This window comes from Vipera ursinii, assembly GCF_947247035.1.
Source record: "Vipera ursinii genome assembly, chromosome: 1".
Taxonomy (NCBI): domain Eukaryota; kingdom Metazoa; phylum Chordata; class Lepidosauria; order Squamata; family Viperidae; genus Vipera; species Vipera ursinii.
In genome coordinates, this window is record NC_139512.1 from 4,664,279 (window position 1) to 4,687,878 (window position 23,600).

Consider the following 23,600-nt stretch of genomic DNA (forward strand, 5'->3'; position numbering starts at 1 on the left):
ATTATGGTGTCGGGTGGCTTTGGAAAATTTAACAAATGTCAGTGGAAGTGCAAGCTTAACTAATAATGGAATATAATTAACAAGAACAAAAGGAAGACAAAACGGTGTGAAACTGTGAATGCCAAAAATACACGCTGCCTTTATCTCAAAACATTGCTTAGCAGTCAGAAGCAGAGCCCTGTTAGATAGCCCAGTTATTCTGTCCTTAGTAAAGGACAGTCAAAGCAGACATGAAAAGGACGAGTGGATGCAATCGTGCCCTTGTTGTTATCATTTTTTCCTCCAAGAGTTAAAGATGGGCCTTACTTGTCTGTGGAGATTCTCAGTCATCCAGGTCATGGTTGTCCCAAAGGTGCTTTTTCAAGAGGCAACTAGACTTCCTTTGTTTTTCCCTGAACACGTTTTGCTTTTCATTCAAGAAGCTTCTTCAGTTCTGAGGAAAGAACTGAAGAAGCTTCTTGGATGAAAAGCTCCAAAGAAAAACAGGAAGTCCAGTTGCCTCTTGAAAAAGCACCGTTGGGACCTGAGCCTTACTTTATCACTCCTGGCTGATGAATTCTGACAGATACTCCCATTTCTCCTTGATAAGTTTGCCTTCTCCCTTTTTAAAGCCATCAGTATCTGTGGCTGAACATTATTGATATACCTCGACTTACAACTGTAATTGAGTCCACAGTTTTGGTTCTAAGTCATTAACGGTCATGATTTTATGACCTTTTACGTGGTGGTTACGCAAATGCAATAGTTGTAAAGTGAATGCCACAGTCATTAAATGAACCCATTGTATAACATGGGCTCTTTTGGGCCAGAAACCAGAAGTAAACACTGGTTACTGGCCTAAATGACATAAATTGTGGTCACATGACCGTGAGGTGCTGAAAATGGCTGTAAATATGGGCCAATTGCCGAGCACCCACAATGCAGTTACATGACCTCAAGTTGGGGGCATACATTGGAAGTTTGAATCTGGGTGGTAAGTCCCATGTTCAGGGTCTGTCAAACATCCAGACGGTTGCTAAGTGACTGGTCGTCATTTGAGGACCACCTGTAATAGACTTCCTTGGATGAAGTTCTTTGTTCCAAATTTTCTTGATTTCATGGGGGGAAGGGGGAGACTCCACCTTCTCCTTCCTTTCTGACTGTGAAGTCCATCAGTGTAGACCAGGGCCCTACCAGGCATTGGGTTAATCTTTTGAATTGAAGTCACGTAGAGAAGTCTAATCCTTTGCTGAGTGACCCAGGATGAGCTGATATTTGTCATTTTAACCTATTGGTACAAGATTGTTGCAAAGATGCTGTGTGTATTGTGGGAGGGGGGAAGATATATGCTGTCTTCAGCTTTTATGGAAGAAGGTGAAAAATAAACACGGAACCGAAATTTATGTTGACGCAAGGCTATTTTGTTATGCTGTTTTAGCTGAGTTTTATTTTAAAGCTGGTGGCTTTTACCAGCGGTTATTCCAAATACCTTCAGTTGCATATTTTGAGGTTGATTTTTTAAAAACTGTCTCCGACATTCATTTAGAAGAGAAGGGTACTCTACAGATTCTTAAATTTAAGTTGTTATTGTAGTTGTTAAGCTCTGGTAGGCCTTGGGAAAATCAAGGTAACCAATCTGTAAAATGAGTTTTGAAATCTGGATCCAAATCTTCCTGTTATATATAGTGCTGTTCCAAAGCTTTGTCTCTTAACTGGCTTCCTTTCTTATTTCTTTGTTTGTTTGTCTCCTCCTACAACACATTCAGATGGACAACCGAAAAAAGTCCGAAAGGTGCCTCCAGGACTCCCGTCTTCAGTAAGTTACCATTTTCTCTACCCATCTATCAAAGCTGATCAAGAATCCAGCTGTTATTGCATTGAAGGCAGTTCCTGATCTTCTCCTCTTTCCGATTGGTGCAACTTCAGTGGTGTCAGAGAACATTTGAGAGCCACTGGGGAGGTGGGGGGAGAGATAGAGGGGGGGGGGGCTGCTGGCAGAGTGCCTTTTTTCTAACTAGTATAGCATAAAGTAGAGCCCAAGGCCAGTTTAACTGTAAGAGGCTGCTTGATTTCAGAAAAGCCCATGCACAATTGAAGTCAAGGGGAAGAAGCTTGTGTTATTGGGGACGAAGGGATCACAACTGGGTGTGGACATGCTGGGGGAAAATGCTGGGGGAGGATAGCAGTCAGGGTAAGAAGGGGAACAAATAAACTCAGCAATAATGAAGTAGACCGTGGAAGCCGAGGACAGCAGACAAAATCAGAGAGGTGGAGGGCATCTTAAAGATCATCTACCTCAATTCTTTACCAGGCTAGAAACTCTACTACTGCAAAATACTTGTTAGGTGTCCATCTGATCCCTGTTTAAACAAAGAATGGCCAGGCAACTTCTTATCTAGTTCAACCCCCTGCTCAGGCAGGAAATCCTATACCATTTCAGACAAATGGCTGTCCAGTCTCTTCTTAAAAACTTCCAGTTTTGGAGCATTCACCACCTCTGGAGGCAGGTTGTTCCATTGGTTAATTGTTCTAACTGTCAGGAAGTTTCTCCTTAGTTCTAGGTTGCTTCTCTCCTTGATTAGTTTCCATCCGTTGCTTCTTGTCCTGCCTTCAGGCGCTTTGGAGAATAGCTTGACTCCCTCTTCCTTGTGGCAACCCCTGAGATATTGGAACACTGCTATGTGGAAGCCAAGATCCTGAATACAGATTATAAAGAAGTGTTTCTCAACCTCAGTAAGTTTAAGATATGTGGACTTCAGCTCCCAGAATTCCATAACCAGCATGGCTTGCTGGAGAATTCTGGGAGCTGAAGTCCACAAATCTTAAAAGTTTTCAAGATTGGGAAACACTGCTGTACAGGATATTATTATCCTTTCAGTTTAAATATTGATCTAGCTGGGTCAGATTTTGTGGGATATCTATATTTCTGTAACCATACTTTGTATCATTCTGGCAGTCCGCATGTGTATTTATGTTTTGCATATTGTACCTTTGTTTCAAATACAAATTAGTGGCAACAAAGCTGAGCAGTAGAACACCTGAACTTTCCTGACAATGGGGGTACATATCAACATACCCCAAAGTCTGGTATTTAGAGAAAGGAGCTTTGAAAAACCCCTTCTAATATTTTCTGTGAATTTATGTGCCCAAGCTTGTAAGAAAAAGGCTGGAATAAGAGAAGTTGTATTCCATTAAGATATGAATCACTACTTTCTCACTCCAAAGCAAATCAAAGGCTTGTAATGGAATCATTTTTTATTGTTGCACTGTTGTGTTACACATCCTTTCAATGCAAGTTCTTTTGGTTATTTTCTTTTAGGAAGGAAAATGGGATATAATATTAAACTGAACTAACAATTTCCACCTGTCTGTTTTGTGTCTTCTACAGCTAGTCCTTGACTTACGAACCACAATTGATCCCAAACTTTCTGTTACCAAGTGAGACTGTTGTTAAGTGACAACATTTTGCGACCTTTCTTGCAACAGCTGTTAAGTGAATCAACTTTAGTAACATGTTTGTTAAGTGAATCTGGCTTCCCCATTGACTTTACTTATCAGAAGGTCACAAAAGGTGATCTGGGACACTGCAATCATCATAAATAGGAACCAGTGGCCAAACATCTGAATTTTGATCATGTGACCATGGGGATGCTGCAATGGCTGTAAGAAAGACAGTCAGAAATCACTTTTTTCAGTGCCGTTATAACTTCAAACAGTTAATAAATGAACGGTTGTAATTTGTAGACTACCTGTATAAGCAGTTGCAGTCCCCGAGTTTGTGAAATCCTGCCACAACTGGATTCCTTGCTCTCATGAAGTTACACAGATATGACTCTCTTACGAACATAATGATATTCTCTCTGTTTAGCACAGGGGTCTCCAATGCCAAGTCTGTGGACCGGTGCTGGGCCACGGCATGCCAGCAACTGGTCCGTACAAACAAGCAAAGCCCCATCCATGGGATGCAGGCAGCACACAAAACCACGCCGCCTCCGGTCCGCAGAAAAACTTCTCTCCCCGTAACCGGTCCCTGGTGCCCCAAAGGTTGGGGACCTCTGATTTAGGGTATTATTGTATTCTGTCTGGGGCACAGAGATAAGGGAACAGAGCTGGCCTCTGGACTGCCCATTTTGTTCCTCTGCAGAGCTGTTTTCCAGCACTCCTTTGGGCTCCCCATTGTGCATTACCAAACCTTTTTCTGAGTTGTATCCGAAATCATCCAGACCACAGGTACAGAAGTCCTCGACTTCTAACTCTTCATTTAGTGACCATTGGAAGATAAGTGCGGAATGGAAAAGAGATTTACGGCCTATCCTCGCACTTAGAATCCTTGCAGCATCCCCACGGTCACGTGATCAAAAGTTGGGTAACCGACATACATTTACGATGGTGGTAGCGTCCCAAGGTCACTAATATCTATTTGCAAGCTTCCCAGCTGGCTTCTGACAAGCAAAGCCAATGGGAGAAGCTGGATTTGCTTAACAGCTGCATGATTCATGTAATAACTGCGGTGATTTACTTAATAAACTTAGCAAAAAAAGGGTTTGTAAAATTGGGAGTGGCTCACTTAACAACCGCCTTGCTTAGCAATGGAAATTCTGGTCGTAAGTCAGGGACAATAGAATTTTTACTGCTTGAACAGGAGGGTGGACTAAAACATCTCCAAAATCCCTTCCAACCCTATTATTCTCTTTTCTGTGTTCTTTTCCACCTGTCTTCCGACACTATTCTATGGCTCCAAACATCCTGCCTTTTGGTGCAAGATCTTATTTCCTCCCTTACTTGATCTGTTTTCACATTTCCCCATGATAGAGACAGCTAAAAAAGAGAGATGCAAAAAAGTTTAGATGCAAAATGATTTTTTTAAAAAATTATTATCCTGATTGGATGGGGATGAAGTTTGCTAGGTGGGACAATCCATTCTCTGCTCCTCAAATGAGAATTTTAAAGGGAGGAAGGAATCTTGTCTGTAGAATCTCGACGTTCCTCGTCCTCCTCCTCCTCCTCCTTCACTTTGCTGACAGCAGCATAAAGTCTGAGTTGGAGAGGATTGGTGTGTGTGTGGGGGGGGGGTTTCCTGTGGGGTGGGATGAGGGAGAATAGGGGTGGGGTTGAAGAACACTCACCCAGGGGAGATAAACTTTGATTTAGCGTTTCCTGTTTGGGTAAAGATTCTGTCCTTGCCCCTTTTCCAAAGTGGATCTGAATAGAGAAACATTTGCTTTCTGTACCAGCCTTTACATCTGGGGTTCATTCTGTGGCCCCCATTTCTTGGCTCCACTCCAGAGGGAAGAAGGCAATCACGGTATGAATTCATGCTGGAATTCACTCTTTTCTGCAGTCACTCTTTCTTGCCACTGTTTTATAGCAGTGCAAACTCCATGATTTATTTGATGTGCCCATCTCTTCTTCTCATCTCAGGCTGATTCCAGTGGAGGATTCCACTCCTAGCATTCATAGATAGGAGTGTGTATTGGGGAAACACAAAATCTTTCACTCTGGTGCCAGTCCTCCTCCTCCTCCTCCTCCTCCTCCTCCTCCTCCTACTACTACTACTACTACTACTACTATTCTCTCTCTTCTTCCTCCTTCCTCCTCCTCTCCCTCCCCTCCTCTTCCTCCCTCTTTTCTCTTCCTCCTCCTCCTCCTCTTTTACCACTTCAGGTGTTGAGGGAGATACAAAGTTCTGGTTTTTGCTCTTCTGGTGGTCTCAACCACTGTTAATTGATGCCTCTGTAGTCTTGCTCTGCATCCCCACAAATTAGATACTTTTCGCCCTTGAAAATCCTATCAGGAATTAGAAAAAAAAATTCTTTAATAGAGAAAGCACACAGACCAGAATCAAGATTGCTGACTTCTTCCTGTTGCATTTCATTATTTTACCTGAAAATACATATGTGGTCTGCTTCCTTTTTCTTATTTTTCACACCCAACTTAAAACAACAACAACAATAACGATACACTTAAGTGTGGCACACTGGCCAAGTGTCATTTTGACGCATGTCCTTGTTCTCTTTTTCTTTCTCTTTTCATTTTCCTTCTTTTTATTGTTACTTAAAATCATTCCCCCTTCTGCTCCTCCCTTGCTTTGCAAATAAAGCCTTGATAGAAATATGGTGAGAGCAGAAAACTGCTCTGTTTGGGTGGATTGATGTTCGAGACTGGAGCACACCACCCCAGTAAAGGAGAGAGGCTTGAATGTTTATGAGGAAAGGTAGGGGTGGCGGGGAGGGATGTTTAATTTAACCCGCAAACTTTACGAATCTCAGACTTAACCCCTAGTTTTAGCCTTCTTCCTTCCCCCCAGAAGATGCTTGTTTAAAGGGAAGTAAGGAACTTGCTACCCATCCTCCCCGTCTTCCAATATGAGAAGTTGGAAATGCCTTGAATTTTAAGCTGCGTTTCCCCCTTCCCTGCTCCCCCCCCCCTTTTTTTCTTTTTTTCTTTTCTTTTTTTTCTTTTTCTTTTTTGTCTCTTTCCTCCCCTCCTCCCAACCCAGCACCACACAGCTGCCTGGAGAACTGGCCAGGTGCCAGGCACTGGCAGATGGCGCACGGCTATTATTCCTCCTCCTTCGCTGGAGTCCCAGTCCCAGCTCCTGCTATTTAATCAAATTATAGGAAAAGGCAATTTACTGGATTTCTTATTCTTTGCAGCGAGTTTCATTCCCCCGCACTGCCTCCCTAAGTCTCTTCAGTGCTCTGCTTCTCTCTTCCCCCACCCCTCACCGGCTTTGTTTCCTTCCCCCCCTCCACCTCTTTGCTTTAGTAGTATACCCCCCCTCTCTCTCTCTTCTCCCCCCCCCCCCACACACAAACACACACAGTGCAGAAGGTAAAGATTTGCAATTGTCAGGGAAGTTGGTTTGTTGGAATCGATCCTTCCACCTTGACTGTAGGTTGGGTCTTCTTTAAGGAGGCCATCCAAGGGCCATTAAGATCTACAGGCCCAACATGCAGGGAGAAAAAAAATGCAGCCCACACACACACACACACACACACACACACACAAACAGTGTGATATGCAAATGAAACAGAAATCCACCTCATTGTTTTTAATGCCTGAGAATCTTTCGAGAGGCCTAATTTTACAAGCAGGGCTCATTCTGAAACTCCTCGATTGGTATCAAAAGAGGGCATGACTGATGTGGTTTTTTTTCCATTTCTTTGATTAGTCATATTTAAGCTGAGGGTTGGTCTCCTGGTTCTACTGCCCTGGTTAAGCCTTAAAATGGCATAATGTGATTTTACAGGCAGCCCTCGGCTTACAATCACAGCTGAGTTCCATTGCAAAGGGAGACATTTGTTAAGTGAGTTTTGCCCCATTTTACGACCTTTCTTGCCACAGTTGTTAAGTGAATCACAGCAGCTGTTAAGTAAGTAACATGCTTGTTAACGTAAATCAGGCTTCCTCTATTGACTTTGCTTGTCAGAAGGTTGCAAAAGGGGATCACGTGGCCCCGGGACACTGCAACCGTCATAAGAACCAGTTGCCAAGTGTCCAAATTTTGATCATGTGACCACGGGGATGCTGCAATGGTCGTGTGAAAAATGGTCATGTCACTTTTTCAAACAGTCACTAAATGAATGGCTGTATGGGCTACCTGTATGCCTGATGGCACAGGCTTGGTTGGACAGGAGCCTTCTCTACCATGCTGGGTGAGGATGTTGTAAAAACAAGCCAGCATATCTAAAGAGGACCAGATATTGAGAGACCAGCATCTCGTGAAATGTGAGAACCTCTCTGAAGCATCCTTCCCAGTGAGATGCCCTCCAGATATTTTGGAATTTTATTTTATTTATCCCGTTTCTACACTGCTGATCTCACCTAAGTGATTCCTGGTGGTTGGAGACTTTTCGACGTTGCTGTCTCCACAGGAGGAGGGTGAAAAGCTTGCCCCCAGCTTTTCTAACCAGGATCCATTCATAGATGTTCAGTTAACTGGTGGACCAGAGATATAAAAACAATAATAGACATGTGTGGCCACTGGGCAGGAAGGACAGGAAGTGTTATTCAGCCTAACTAGAGGGTGGGGAGACACTCTAGGACTTAAAATGGAGAGAGATTTTTCCCACTGCCCTAGAAATGCATAGAGAGATGCAAAAACTCTTGTAGAAAGAGTTGAGAAATGAGCCTTTTGCGATTAACATTCCAGCCCAAAGACCATGTTTTGCTCTATCGAGAAGCAATTCTGCAAGAAATCCACCAATTTCTGCTGGCCAGTGGAGTTGCCTGCTGCTCAATTTTCCCCCCCCCCCATCTCCCTGTCTCTTGACGTTGAGTGTTTTTGACCGAGTGCCTCCCAGCCAACCAAAACCTTGTCTTTCACTTGCCATTTCAGCACAGGCTTACTCTGTTCTGAGAAGACAAGTTACAGTATTTGTTTAACTGATGCGATTTGAACCTTGCTTAACTGCTTGGCCATTTCATCCGGGCAAAGATGTCTTTCCTGAATTTTCAAGGCTTTTTTTAGCTGCCATCTTAAATCCTTCGGGGAAAGAAGGAAAAGGATACTAAGATTAAGCAGGCACTCCTGCTAAGCTTGAGTATTGATGGTTACTACTTTATCATAATGGTATGTGTGGGAGATCTTCAGTGGTTTAATTTTTTAAAAAAACAGCTACACACACACACACACACACACACACACAACCATCATAAAAAGCTTACCTGTCTTTGTTTCCAGAATCAGAACTAAAGCGAATCTAGTCTTTGTTCCTGCTTCCAAAAAAAAATAAAAAATACCCACCCCTTTGCTAGTCTTTGGAGTAAAGACCATAATTGCTAGGTCTTACCTGGCAATTAGAGCTAAGTTTGTGTGTAACCCCCTATCCTTGACGTATGACCACAGTTGGAACCAGAATTCCTATTGCTAAACAAGGTAGTTGTTAAGTGAGTCACACCCAATTTTGCGACCTTTTTGCCATGGTTGTTAAGTGAACCGCTGCAGTTATGTGAATACACAGTCGTTATGTAAACCCAGCTTTCCCCATTGAAAGGAAGCTGGCTGGGAAGAGATGGTGATCCCATAACCCCAGGACACTCCCAAATGCCCAAATTATGATCACATGCAATAGTTTTTTAGTGGCATTGTACCTTCAAATAGTCACTAAACCAGGGGTCTTCAAACTTGGTCCTTTTATGACTTGTGGACTTCAACTCCCAGAATTCCTCAGCCAGGCATGCTGGCTGAGGAATTCTGGGAGTTGAAGTCCACAAGTCATAAAGCCAAATTTGAAGACCCCTGCACTAAACAAATGGTTCTAAGTTGAGGACTACAGTAACCCCTCTGTTCCTTTTTCTGCATTTGCTGATGTCTGCTCCAATCTGCACTGCCAAAAATTGACATCCTGAGTTCCTTCCATTTTGAATTGTTCAAAGCAAAAGCTTAAAATAGATTGAACCCAGCCAAACAAAGACTCGTGCATGTGCACAAACAAACATACAGAAAACCCAGAGGGGGAAAAACAGCACAAAGTTTTGACCTGCCTCTCTTGCATCACTGGTCCTGCCCGCTCAGCCCTTGCCTTCCCAAAAAATGTGGATTGGCCCCTAGCCATCAAAAACCTCCTCTTACATGATCGTAGCCAGTTCTACATTGGACTGTTCCTGCCCACCCCCTCTTGAAAAGAAAGGGGAATTCCACCATTTATACCCAGAAAGCTAGACTTTACAATTTGCCCCCATATATTTGCCTGCATTTGCAAATGAAACATAGATTTAAAATGTCTTCAGCTTTTTACCCTTCAGAGATTAAAAGCTATAATTGTAGCTTAACATTGATAAAATCTCTCCCAAACCCATAGATGCAGCAGCACCCAAAACAGAACAGGGGAGACACCCTGTTACAGAGGTGTGCCACTCCTTAAACCAGAGAGAACCAAGAGATTAAATGAAGAACATCATCTTGCAAAATTTTGATGTGGGGGGAGATAATGTTTGTTTTGACCTGATATCCCCTATCCAAGGAGGGTGTTGTGAGGTTTTTCCCCTTTGGCAGGAAAATACAGAAATGTAGTTTCCCATCAACTGGGAACTTGCAAGCTTCTCTCTATCCTTGAGGACTAGAAAATGGAGTTATACAACAGGAAACAGCATTTCCCACTACTGGTTGGTGTCCTCAGCTTTGTTTTTAGGCATTTGTGTACTTGGGTAGTTAAAAGCTGGACTGGAAGTTATTAAGGGAACTGAGGCCAGCTGCGCCAAAGTTAAATTACCTTGGCGTGGTGGGAGGACTCAGTAACTCCAATGAACCTCATAGAGGAGTTGATGGGAACCATTGATAGAATCACTCTTGCCAATGGGGTCAGAAAGAAAGGAGTGTGAGAGAGCATTACTCAGACCTGATTGGATGAGGGCAACGGCACTCTCAGAGATGTAGCCACCGTGCATTTGGGTCTTGCATCACCTATAATCCCAAGATGGGATGGGAGAGCAGTGATAATCTTCAAAGGAAGTTTGGTGACTGCTTCGGAGGCGGTGGGTTGTGATTGCCAGTATGTGGACTGAAGAGACATGATAGGGATTCTGCCTATAAAACAGGGGTGCCCAACCTTGTCATCTGCAAGACTGATGGACATCAGTTCCCAGAATTCCTCAGTCAGTCCACAAGACTTAAAATCACTGAGGTTGGACACCCCTGCTGTAGAGGATAACATCCACCTTTCTTCAACTCCTGAGCCTTAATTTCAAGGCTGGTTTTGGAATCTCCTGACTTAAAGTGTGGGGAGGACTTAATCGCCATGCCTTTGGGTGGGGTCTTGAGAAAACCTAGGAATTCAGTTTCCATGGCAGCCCTGAACGTATCCCAGGTAAACTTTGGTCATATTTTGGATATTGTCTTCTCCTTGAAGCAGTTGGTGTATGGTCTGAAATTGGAGGACATTTCAATGTATCTTTTTGCGGTGATTGGATCCCTTCCGGGTTCACCTAAGATTAGTTGCTATCCCCAACCCCAGCAGGATAAAAGGACCCATTAAAAGTTGGCCTGCCCTAGGAGGTGGATGGATCTGAGTAGATCCTCACTGATGCTGGGGAGTTCCCAGCAATTTGGGAGAGAGGTCTAAACACCTGGTCCATCTCTGGAACATAGAAGTGACTACAGTGCTTTAAAGGTGTTCCATTTCCTGATCCTGAGGTTAATCTGGAGATGAAGTAGCAAAAAGAGACATCAAGCATTGTTGGAGAAAAACCAGAAGGAAACATGTATGGACACATGCAATAAAGGTGGTGAAGCTTGTATTTCTCCACTGTTGCTGGGTTGGTAAATTGTGCCCCAGTAGCTTGTTAGGAGTAACCTACGCTTTGTTGTGTAGTCAGAGTTGGGAAGATCTTCCCAACAGACCTTTCTGAAGTTTTATGAAAACATTTCGCTGATCAAGTCATTCAGTGTTACCCAAGTGCCAACTCAACATGGGTTGCATTGGTAGAGATGACTAAGTTCTTATCGGAAGGCCCCTCCTTATAAAACCTGAGAGATTGCTTCCATTGGACTTTATTAAATAATTCCACAATTGTCTGGATTCACACAGCTCCCTAACAAAGCAAAAAAAAATCCACATTATGTACACGTGGTCCTTGACTAGTGACCGCTCAGTTACAATGGCACAGAAAAAAATGGCTTATGAACATTTTTCAAATGCCCATTGCAGCATCCCCAAGGTCACATGGTCGAAATTGGGACACTTGGCAACTGGCATGTATTTATGATGGTTGCAGAGTCCCGGGGTCATGTGATTACTTTCTGCCACCTTCTGACAAACATGGGGAAGCCGGATTCACCTAACAATCATGTTACTAACTTAAGAACTGCTGCGATTCACTTAACACGTATGGCAAGAAAGATCGTAAAATGGGGCAAAAGTCATTTGACAACTGTCTTGCTTAGCAACAGAAACTTTGGGCTCCATTGTGGGCGTAAGTCAGGGACTTACTGTATTGTGCATTCAGTAAACCTAGACTCAAACTACATAGTTTTCATAGCTTAATCCAGGGGTGTCAAACTCAATTTCATTGAGGGCCGCATCAGCATTGCGGTTGCCCTCAGGGGGCCGGGTGGGTATGGCCAGGGTGGGCGTGGCCTACTGGGTGGGCGTGGCTAGAGTGCGTATGGCCTGCTGGGTGGGCGTGGCCAGCTCTACATCGTTCGCATCGAGGGTGCCTATGGGGGCCTGGGCAGGAGTGGGGCAGATCTGAGGGTCTCTGGCAGAAGGAAGGTCTCTGGGCCAGGGCCAAGGCAGTGGGGGCCATTCCCTCACTGTTTCCAGGATGGCTTCGCGGGCCGCATGAAACCACTTCGCGGGCCAGATCCGGCCCCCGGACCTTGTGTTTGACATGTCTGGCTTAATCAATAGGCAGTGTTTTATTGTGAGGGAGTTCCGATGAATCCATATGGTTTAGGAGAGAATATTTTGTTTTCAGTGGATCAGTTGAGAGCAGAGAGCAAATACAGAGTTCTGTGTTTACCAAGTTATCTGTCAGCTTAAGCCACCTTTTGTCAACTGGGAATCCTCCTGGCTTGTTGAGATTTCATGGCTGAGGGATGGAGATGATGAGAAGCAGAGATCTAAAACACCTGCAGGAATCTTAATCTATCAGGCTGGATCAAGCAGTTGGCTATAAATCTGCTAATTAGTCCCTAATGTGCTTCCCTTTTTAATATGCTTTCCATATGTAAAGAAGATCTCTTAACATTTTTAAATGTGGTGCTCATTTTGGGCGTAGGGGAGGGATCTTTTGAATTTATAACCCCTTCACTGTTCAACTTCTTTGAAATGGAAAGATGAAATATAAAGACTTTAAAACAGGGGTGTCAAACTCGCCGCGTCACGTGATGTGTCATGACACATCATGACTTTCCCCCCCCCTTGCTGGAGCTGGGTTGGGCGTATCTTTTGCCTGATGCATCCAGCCGTGGGCCGACAGTTTAACACCCCTGCTTTAAATCAAAGTTTCTCAACTTTGATGACTTTATTTTTTTTGTTATTACATTTATATCCCGCCCTTCTCCAAAGACTCAGGGCGGCTTACAAGCTTAGCAGCAAGACTTTTAAGACAGGGGTCTTCAAACTTGGCCCTTTTATGACTTGTGGTCTTCAGATCCCAGAATTCCTCAGCCAGGCACGCTGGCTGAGGAATTCTGGGAGTTGAAGTCCACAAGTCATAAAAGGGCCAAGTTTGCAGACCCCTGCTTTAAGATGTGTGAACTTCAATTCCTGGCTGGGGAATTCTGGGAGTTGAAGCCCACATATCTCAAAGTTGCCACGGGTGAGAAGTCCTGCTTCTGGAAGCTGACACTAAACTAACTCTAAATGAGGACCCAGATTGTTGGGGGCAATAAGCTGACTTTGTAATAATGCCGCTGGGGGGGGGGCGAAAGCCCTAATAAGCAGGCATATACCTAGAATGAAGGCTACTGCTAAGCTTGTAAGCCGCCCTGAGTCTTCGGAGAAGGGCGGGATATAAATGGAATTAAAATAAAAAATAAATAAATAAAGGAAGCAGACCTTCCTTTAAAAAAAACCAAAAAGGAACAAACCACTGGAAACATAAGATAACTTGGAAAAAGTTAAATCCCGCCCGTTTTTCTCCCAGGTGTATCCACCCAACTCAGGTGATGAATACAGCAGGGACTCCTCCAACTACACAACTTCCAAGCCTCCCAGCACCGTCTACCCTGGAGCCTTCTACATGCCAGGTAGGTAACCTAAAGAACTCAGTAGCCATCCTCAACTTACATAGGCTGGGGGGGGGGAGGGACTTGGCCAACTCCCAGAATTCTCTGCAATGGCCATGCTGACTGAGGAATTCTGGGACTTGCAATTGGTAGCTCTGGAGAGTGCTGGTTGGAGAAAGCTGGACTTTGGGGGAAATAGGGTAGGGTGAAATTTTTTTGTTACAGGTCAGGCAGTCATTGCCATGACAGGAAGTCCTCGACTTACGATCACGATTGAGCCCCAAATTTCCATTGCTAAGCTTCAAGGAGTTTAACCCCCATTGTAACGATTTTTCTGGCCACAGTTGTTAAGTGAATCGCCGCAGTTCTTAAGTTAGTAACACGGTTGTTAAGTGAATCTGGCTTCCCCATTGACTTTCCTTGTCAGAGGGTCACATGAGCTTCAGGACGCTGCAACTGTCAGAGTTACAATGCCAGTTGCCACCCAGTTTTGATTGTGTGACCATTGGGGGGGAGGGGAGGGTGCCGCAATGATTGTAAGTGTGAAAAACGGTCATAAGTCACTTTTTCAGTGCCGTTTTAACTTTAAACGGTCACTAAAAAAAGGGTTATAAGTCGAGGGCTACCTGTATGAAATACCTCACAGTATTACAGATACTGTACTTGAAAATAAATAATTATAATGACTTGCTGGCGAATTCTGAGAGTTGCAGTCCAGCGTGAATGAAGGGTTCCAGATTGGGAAAGTCTGTCTTAAGAGTTTCTGATGGGGAAAATGATGTTGGACCGAAGGTTCAGCTGAACAACCCTTAGCTGGACCCACTTCAGCGATTCTTTTGGCTCCCCGATTAGCAGAAAGTGTTGAAAACTTTTGCTTGTGCCTGCCTGTCCAAATGTAGATTTACAGATTCCAGTGGAATGGGCGGCCAACACTCTTCCATCCAGTGTTCCTGATTCTTCTCTTTCTGTCTTGCAGATGGGCTTCACAATTCGGCAGATCTGTGGAGTTCCTCCAGCAGCATGAGCCAGTCGAATTATGGGGCCATCTTGGGCACTTCTTCCTCCCCGCTTCCCCAGTCTAGCAACTTCAGCAGTCTTCACCAGCATGAACGCATGGTAAGAAAACCTGGGTCTCTGGTGTGCTATGAGTACATGTAGAGAGGTTGGTAGATTCTGTACAGGTATACCTCGACTTACATACATTGGTTTAGTGCACGCATACAGTAACCTCCCTGCTATGCCACGTCAAACTCTGTCTTGCATTGTTCAATACCATGAATTCTTTTATCTAACAATAACAGAGTTGGAAGGGACCTTGGAGGTCATCTAGTCCAACCCCATGCTCAGGAAGGAAACCCTATACCATTTCAGACAAATGGTTGTCCAGTCTCTTCTTAAAAACTTCCAGTGTTGGAGCATTCACAGCTTCTGGAGGCAGGTAGTTCCACTGGTTGATTTTTCTCACTGTCAGGAAGTTTCTCCTTAGTTCCAGGTTGCTTCTCTCTCTGGTTAGTTTCCATCCGTTGCTTCTTGTCCTGCTTTCAGGTGCTTTGAAGAATACCTTGACTCCCTCTTCTTTGTGGCAGCCCCTGAGATATTGGAACACTGCTATCATGTCACCCCTCGTCCTTCTCTTCATTGAACTAGACATATCCAATTCCAGCAACAGTTCTTTATATGTCTTAGCCTCCAGTCCCCTAATCATCTTTTTTTTGCTCTTCTCCATACTCTTTCTAGAGTCTCAACATCTTTTTTACATCGTGGTGAGCAAAACTGGATGCAGTATTCCACGTGTGACCTTACTAAGGCATTAACATTTCATGTGATCTTGATTCCATCCCTCTCTTAATGCAGCCAAGCACTGTGTTGGCTTTTTTGGCAGCTGCAGCACACTGCTGGCTCATATTTAAGTGATTGTGCACTAGGACTCTAAGATTCCTCTCACAGTTACTACTATTGAGCCAGGTACCACCTATACTATACCTATGCATTTGATTTTTCTTTCCTAAATGTAGAACCTTACTTTTTTCACTATTGAATTTCATCTTGTTAATAGTGCCCAGTGTTCGAGTCTGTCCAGATCCTCCTGTATCTTAAGCCTATCTTCTGGAGTGTTGGCTATTCCTGACAGCTTGGTGTCATCTGCAAATTTGATGAGTTCCCCTTCTGTCCCCTCATCCAAATCATTGGTGAAGATATTGAAGAGCACTGGGCCCAGAACAGAGCCCTGGGGCACCCCACTACACATTTCCCTCTGTGTAGATGGAGTTCCATTGAGGACCACACACTGAGTATGGCCAGTCAGCCAGCTACGAATCCATCTGGTGGTAATGCTATCTAACCCACGTTTTCTATCTTATCAAGTAGTAGGTTGTGGTCTATCAAATGCCACAAGCATTTTGTCACAAGTCTTGGTACATTTTGAGCCTTAGCTTTCCTGACTTCATCTTTGCAGGCTTGGGCTATTTGCTGATATTCTGCCTTAGTTATGTGCCCCTCTTTCCACATTTTATATTTGTTCTTTTTGTCTTTCAGTTTATCAGAGAGTTCTTTATGCAGTCATGCCGGTTTATTTTGAGAGCTGTTATTTTTCTCCATTGGTATTGTGCAAGACTGGGCTTTTATAATCTCAGTTTTCCCAAGGTTCTTGGGTTGTTTTTCCTCTGAGGATTCTCATCGATGGAGTCCTTCCCAAGCTCTCTAAGTTTATTGAAAATAAAGTCCAAGATCTAGTTTGTCTATTGCTTGTGCTTGCATAATGTTGAATTCCAATTTTGCATGATCACTGCCCCCCCCCAAGGTTTCTGTAACTTCCACACCTTCTATCATTTCATCTCTGTTAGTGAGAATTAAGTCCAATATGGCTGATCCCCTAGTTCCCTTCTCTACTTTTTGGGAGACAAAGTTGTCTGCTAGGTTTGTCAAGAACCTATTTGATCTTCGACTTGGTGCAGAGTTTGTCTCCCAGTTGATGTCAGGATAGTTAAAGTCCCCCATTAATATTGTAATGTGCTTCCTACATACCTTAGTTAACTGATTAGCAAAAAGTTCATCTATTTCCTCTGTTTGGTTGGGTGGCCTATAGTATACACCTATGGCAATGTCATTCACACACACACCCCTTTTATATTGACCCAAATGCATTCAAGACAGTTTTCATCATTGTTGTGCTTTAATTCTGTAGAGATGTAATTATTTCTTATATATAGTGCAAACTCCACCTTCTCTTTTTAAATCAAGAAAATCATTGGCACTATCATCAGTTGTACGCTTGATTTTATATTTATAATGGACAGTGATTTTGTATCTATTCTATATTCCCAATGTGGCACATCTCCAGTAACGGTTTTTGAAATCTACACTAACTTTGACTTTATTGTACCACAAGTATCCATGCCACCCATATGTCAGGTAAATGTTCTTCTAACTCTTAAGTCTTTTACTTCTCACCTACATCCATTCTTTCATCCAAATCAAACAATAAACTGCAAATTACGATTTCAGATCAGGTCAAGCCAGTCCTCCTCTGTCCTTTGCATCTCGATAAAATCTTATATTTAGCTCTTGGTTGTTTCCCTTGCGATACAAACTTAGGTACAGGTAGTCCTCAATTTACAACAGTTCACTTAATGACCGTTTGAAGTTACAACGGCACTGAAAAAGTGACTGATGACCATTTTTCACACTTATGACTGTTGCAGCATCCCCATGGTCGCGTGATTTACATTCGGATGCTTGACATTTGCAGTGTCCAGGGGTCATGTAATCACCTTTTGCAATCTTTTGACAAGCAAAGTCAATGGGGAAAACAAATTCATTTAACCATGTTATTAACTTTAACGATTGCAGCGACCTATTTAACAAATGTTGCAGGGAAAAAAGTCATAAAACGGGGCAAAACTCAACAAACTTCTCACCCAGCAACATAAATTTTTGGCTTAATTGTGGTGTAAGTTGAGGAGTACCTGTATATCTTTTTTGCCATTGTTTAAATGACACATCAGTTGTCAAAACAAGTATTGTCTGAAAGAGAAACATCATTCTAGGTAAGACATTTTATCTTTATCTTCCCAACAGTGACCGTTATCATTTCTAGCATCTTAAAAAGGTAAAGGTTCCCCCGCACATACGTGCTAGTCGTTTCCGACTCTAGGGGCCGGTGCTCATCTCCATTTCAAAGCCGAAGAGCCAGCGCTTGTCCAAGGACGTCTCCGTGGTCATGTGGCCGGCATGACTAGACGCCAAAGGCACACGGAACGCTGTTACCTTCCCACCGTAGTGGTCCCTATTTTTCTACTTGCATTTTGACGTGCTTTCGAACTGCTAGGTTGGCAGAAGCTGGGACGAATAACAGGCGCTCACTCTGTTACGCGGCACTCGGGATTCGACCCGCCAAACTGCCGACCTTCTGATCGACAAGCTCAGCGTCCTAACCCACTGAGCTTGCCTTTTTAAATTTCATTCCATATCTTCACATAATTACCCAAATATTTTACTTCCTTCTCAATCTTTAAAGTAGTTTTCTCTATCAGTTCTCTTTGATCCACTATTTTTCATGTTTTTTATTAATGTTTTTTTATTTTCTGGGTACTAATCAGTGGGAATGCAATGTCATCCAAAGAGGAGCAAATTATTTTTCTACAAACAAGAACTTCATCTTGTTAGTCCCAAAGGTGCTTTTTCCAAAAGGCAACTGGACTGCTCTTTTTTTTTCTTTTTTTTTCTTTGAAAACGTTTCGCTTTTCATCCAAGAAGCTTCTTCAGTTCTAACTGAGTTGAGTTAGAATTGAAAAAAATAAATAAATCCTGGATGAAAAGCGAAACGTTTCCAAGGAGGGAAAAAAAAACCAAGAACGTCTGTTGCCTTTTGGAAAATGCACCTGTGGGACAATCATGACCGGAATGATTGAGAATCTCCACAGGTAGACATCTTGTTGTAGAGTTCAACTTCAGGTCTTTTTTTTTCTTCTTCTTTTTTTTTTGGGGGGGGGGGCAAAATAAAGTCATAAAATGGGGCAAAACTCTCCTAACAACTGCCTTAGTTTGACAACAGCAATGTTGGGCTTGATTGTGGTCGTAAATCGAGGACTACCTGCAATGCTTTCCTGAGGTTCACGTTCGGAGTAGAAAGAAGCTTTGTCTCCTAAAATTCTAAAGTGAGTCTCAAAGGAGAAATATAAGGGAAGATCGCCGTAGTGTTTCCCCTTCCTCCTTTTGTAAATGCCTCTCTTTCTTCCCCTTCTAGAATTATCAGATGCATTCGGGCGAAGTCAACGGTGGTCTCCCGTCAGTCCCTGGATTTTCTTCAGCCTCCACTCAGTATGGAGTGTCCAGCCACACTCCCCCGATTGGAGGGACAGAAAATGTCCTGGGTAAGTTTTTTCTCCAAAGCCATGGAAACACATTTAAGTTCTTTCTCTTTTTTCGTTTTAAGGGTGGAGCTGCCATAGGAACTTCCAAATTATGCTTTCTCTCTCTCTCTCTCTCTCTCTCTCTCTCTCTCTCTCTCTCTCTCTCTCTCTCTCTCTCTCTCTCTCTCTCTCTCTCTCTCTCTCTCTCTCTCTGATTTAAGTCAAGAGTGGTTAATAAAATATTTCTTGATTCTGCTTAATTTCGTGTCAGGCAGAGAGGCAAGAAGCCAAATAGTAGCCACAATGATGCGATGGAAACCAACATCTTGATGTTATAAACATGAGGACAGATATTTGGTCACAAACCTTATGATTGAAAGCAGTAGTTCCAATAAGATTGAAATACTAGAATAACAGAGTTGGACGGGACCTTGGTGGTCTTCTAGTCCAACCCTCTACTCAGGTAGGAAACCCTATAACATTTCAAACAAATTGTTGTCTGACCTCTTCTTAAAAACCTGCACAACTTCTGGAGGCAAGTCATTCCGTTGATTAATTGTTCCAACTGTCAGGAAATTTCTCTTTAAGTCTAGGTCGGTCTTCTCCTTGATTAGTTTCCATCTGTTGCTTCTTGTTCTACTTTCAGATGCTTTGGAGAATAGATTGAACCCCCTCTTCTTTGTGGCAGCCTCTTAGATATTCAAACACTGTGAGATTATCACAGAAATTTCAAGCCCTTCGGTGGGTTTTAGACCCAAAAGCATACTGTTGTTGTTGTTAGCTGCGAAGTCATGTCCGACCCATCGCGACCCTATGGACAACGTTCCTCCAGGCCTTCCTGTCCTCTACCATCTTCTGGAGTCCATTTAAGCTCACGCCTACTGCTTCAATGACTCCATCCAGCCACCTCATTCTCTGTCATCCCTTTCTTCTCTTGCCCTCAACCTTTCCCAGCATTAGGCTCTTCTCCAGTGAGTCCTTCCTTCTCATTAGGTGGCCAAAGTATTTGAGTTTCAGCTTCAGGATCTGGCCTTCTAAAGAGCAGTCAGGGTTGATCTCCTCTAGGACTGACCGGTTTGATCGCCTTGCAGTCCAAGGGACTTGCAGGAGTCTTCTCCAGCACCACAGTTCAAAGGCATACTAGGCAGCACCAACTATGGTGGGGGGGAAGAAGAAATAACTCTGGATGTGTCTGCTTCCTAATCATACACCCACATAACCTGCTTTGGGTGCACTGCCACTCTTCTAACAGAGCTTCCTCTCCTTGTGTCTTCCAGGCACATGAAGGTTAATCCCTAAAGAGTGGCTTTGGGCCAAAGGAGCCCAGCAGACGGAAATAGGTCTATTTAGCTTTAAGCCCCTGTCTGGGGGACGTACTTAGTAACGTCTCCTCTCTTCGACAGCCAGACATAGAATCTTCATCCCTTACACATTTATTACATATAGACTTGGAGACTTGCTTTTAATCCTCCTGCCCTCCCCCCCCACACACACTGCTGCTTGGGGAGGGGAGGAGGGGAGGAAAGAGACTAAACGTCACTTAAATTCATCCGCAAGATCACTCAAAATCATTTTTACACCAGGAAATGGAGATTACTTAAGAAAGCGGCCATGTTTTAATTTTAATCCATTTCAGTCATAGAGGCCCCCCCGAGTGGGACAAATACAGAGGTCCCTGGGGGTTGCTGTCATAAACAAGGATTAGAAAGGGGGGGGATAATGCGGATCAGGGAAGAAGAGATCGGGTGGTTTTAGATCCAATGGGAAAATGCTGGGAGCTGACGCTGAATCCAGCTTTCTGGTCACCTCATTCTCACGTGAACCTGTTACAGTCCTTTCCTCTGAGCGTTAAGTTTAATAAAATGAACGATCGTTTTATTAATAATTAAGTGAATAAAAGAGGTAGGCCACGAGTTCAAGTCTCACCTTAATCATGAAAGCTGGCTGGGTGGCTTTGGGCCAGCCACTCTCTCTCAGCCCGACCCACCTCACAGAGTAGATAGGGGTGGGGGAGGTTTATTTGATACGTTCCCCACCTTGAGTTGTTTGTAAAAAATAAGAAAGATGGGACACAAATAATTTTCCAGCAATTAAGAAATTAAATAAAGAGCCGCAATCCCTTTGAAACGGTCTCCAACCCCTTCTATAGATTTGGGGAAAGCGGTTGGTGGTGGAGAGTCAATGGGAGGTTTTTAGCTTATCGGTTTCCCCAGGAAAGTGATTTGGCCCTGGGTGCTAAAACATCAAACATCATCAGCCCCTCCTCATGGACACATCCTGCCCCCCCCCCCGTCACAAAATCTGAGTGGAAAGGGGCCAGTTAGAGCCTCAGAGCCCATCTCTGTTGAGGAAGGAAGCGTTTTAGCCAAGGAACACGGGGGGGGGGGGAAACCACCATTTCTCATGTTTTCCTCAGCATTTGCATTCATCCCATCCCCAGAGACAGATGGGGGACGGACATTCTATGGATTTAATGTTGTAGCTATTCCTCGGAGTACCATTGCTTTGTTCTGTTTGATTTATAATGGGTTCTATTTTAATGTGTTTTTTTCCCTGTTATTAGCCACTTTGAGCCTGGTTGGATTGAGTGCATATAACTCTTTGAAATAAATAAACAAAATGTGAATTCTTTAGTTTGGACAAAGTATTTTCCTGTTCTAACACTTTGTCCCAAGTGTTCGATAACATGAGACATTTGAGCATTCATTCTTATATAAAAATGGGAACTTGGAACGCGTTTTGGCTTTTAGCTTTATTTCCTAGAGTCATAATGTTTGGGAGGTGACAGTCAATGCTACATAACACCCAGCCTATAAACAATTGGAATACAGTGGTGGTTTTTTTAAGTTAAAATTCCCAGCAGGAGCAACAATTAAGGCAAAATGCATTTTTATATCCTACTTTAACAGCAACAGAATAACGGAGTTGGAAGGGACATTGGAGGTCTTCCAGTCCAACCCTTGCTCAGGCAGGAAACCCTATACAATTTCAGACAAATGGTTGTTCAATTTCTTCTTCTTAAAAGCCTCCAATGATGGAGCACCCACAACCTCTGGAGGCAAGCTGTTCCACTGATTTAATTGCTCTCACTGACAGGAAATTTCTCCCTACTTCTAGGTTGGTTCTATCCTTGATAAATTAAAAATAATTTCTTTGGTAAGTTTTTCCGTAAGTTGGATGATTAAGTAGCACTGATCAGGGATGACCCGTGCCGTGTATGTTGACATATCTCCAATAAAGAATGGGTGATCAAGGGGGATTCTGCATGCAGAATACTTAGTAGGTTTCTAGTACCAACAAAACAAATATGTATTCAAGTAGTTTTTACAGCGACTTTCCAGTGGGGATGTTCCAAACGCAGGATATCTTTGTTGGTGGTTCATTCATAGTCCTCAAATTTCTGGGCTCGATCTTCCATGTGTTTATTTGTCCTTCCTGATTTTACCTTCTCTTCCTTCAGGTAATCGAGGAACTACCGCTGGCAGCTCAGGGGATGCACTTGGAAAAGCATTAGCTTCAGTAAGTCTCATTATGACTTCTCATTCTATTAACCTTTGATTTTATCTGCAGATGCTTTGTACATTGTTTATGGAAGAGAAGACTTCCAAAGCTAACACAACGTAGTTCTGTTGGAACTACAACTATAAGAATTGTTTGTTTATTACAGACAGTCCTCAGCTTACAACCATTTCTTTAGTTCAGGGGTCTTCAAACTTGGCCCTTTTATGACTTGTGGACTTCAACTCCCAGAATTCCTCAGCCAGCTTTGCTGGCTGAGGAATTCTGGGAGTTGAAGTCCACAAGTCATAAAAGGGCCAAGTTTGAAGACCCCTGCTTTAGTTGACCACTCAGTTACAGCGGCAGTGAAACAAGTGACTTATGACCCATCCTCACACCGAACAAGTGTTTCAGCACCTCCACAGTCGCAAGATCACAATTTGGGCACTTGGCAAACCACCCTGTATTTACAAAGGTTGCAGCATCCAAGCGTTATGGCGATCGCCTTTGGCGACCGTCCCATCCGACTTCCGACAAGCAAAGTCAATGGGGGAAGCTCGATTCGCTTAACTACTGCAGTGATTTGTTTAACAACCATGGCAAAATTGGGCAGGACTCACTTAACAACCGCTTTGCTTAGCAACGGAAATTCTGGTCCCAGTACTGGCCAACGTCAAGCAAAAAACGAGTATTTCAGGAGTATTTAAGCATTATATTTTTTTTCCCTCCATTCCTGCTCCCAAATTTTTTTTCCCCTTCCTCCCCAGATCTACTCTCCAGATCATTCTAGCAATAATTTCTCTTCGAACCCATCCACTCCGGTGGGCTCCCCTCAGGGAATAACAGGTAAGCTGTGAAATTTTGCCTTCTAGTATAAATCTAGAACATGCAACAGTGGGCAGAAATCTCAAAGGAGGAGGTGAAATTATTGGCATTTCATCAATGGGTTTTTCAAGGTAAATGACCCTTCTTATTCTGAACTGGTCCAGTGTTAGCTCCATGATCCAGTTTGGGGTAACATGCAGAATATGGGGTATCCGTGCAGACAATTTAGGACCTCCATCTGTGTCAAATGTCTGGATGCAGCAAAATCGGGA

The 23,600-nt window shown here is 43.4% G+C and overlaps 1 protein-coding gene across 9 annotated transcripts in view; it reads left to right on the top strand.

Annotated features, from left to right (window-relative positions):
• TCF3 (transcription factor 3) overlaps positions 1 to 23,600 on the top strand; it is a 129,404-nt gene that overhangs the window by 83,485 nt on the left and 22,319 nt on the right. For all 9 annotated transcript variants that reach the window (XM_083349652.1, XM_083349654.1, XM_083349655.1 and 6 more), the window contains exons 8-13: positions 1,746 to 1,795; positions 13,573 to 13,675; positions 14,631 to 14,770; positions 18,900 to 19,026; positions 22,466 to 22,524; positions 23,271 to 23,349. In XM_083349652.1, the coding sequence (XP_083205778.1) occupies positions 1,746 to 1,795; positions 13,573 to 13,675; positions 14,631 to 14,770; positions 18,900 to 19,026; positions 22,466 to 22,524; positions 23,271 to 23,349 (558 nt within the window). The remainder of the gene's footprint in view (positions 1 to 1,745; positions 1,796 to 13,572; positions 13,676 to 14,630; positions 14,771 to 18,899; positions 19,027 to 22,465; positions 22,525 to 23,270; positions 23,350 to 23,600) is intronic.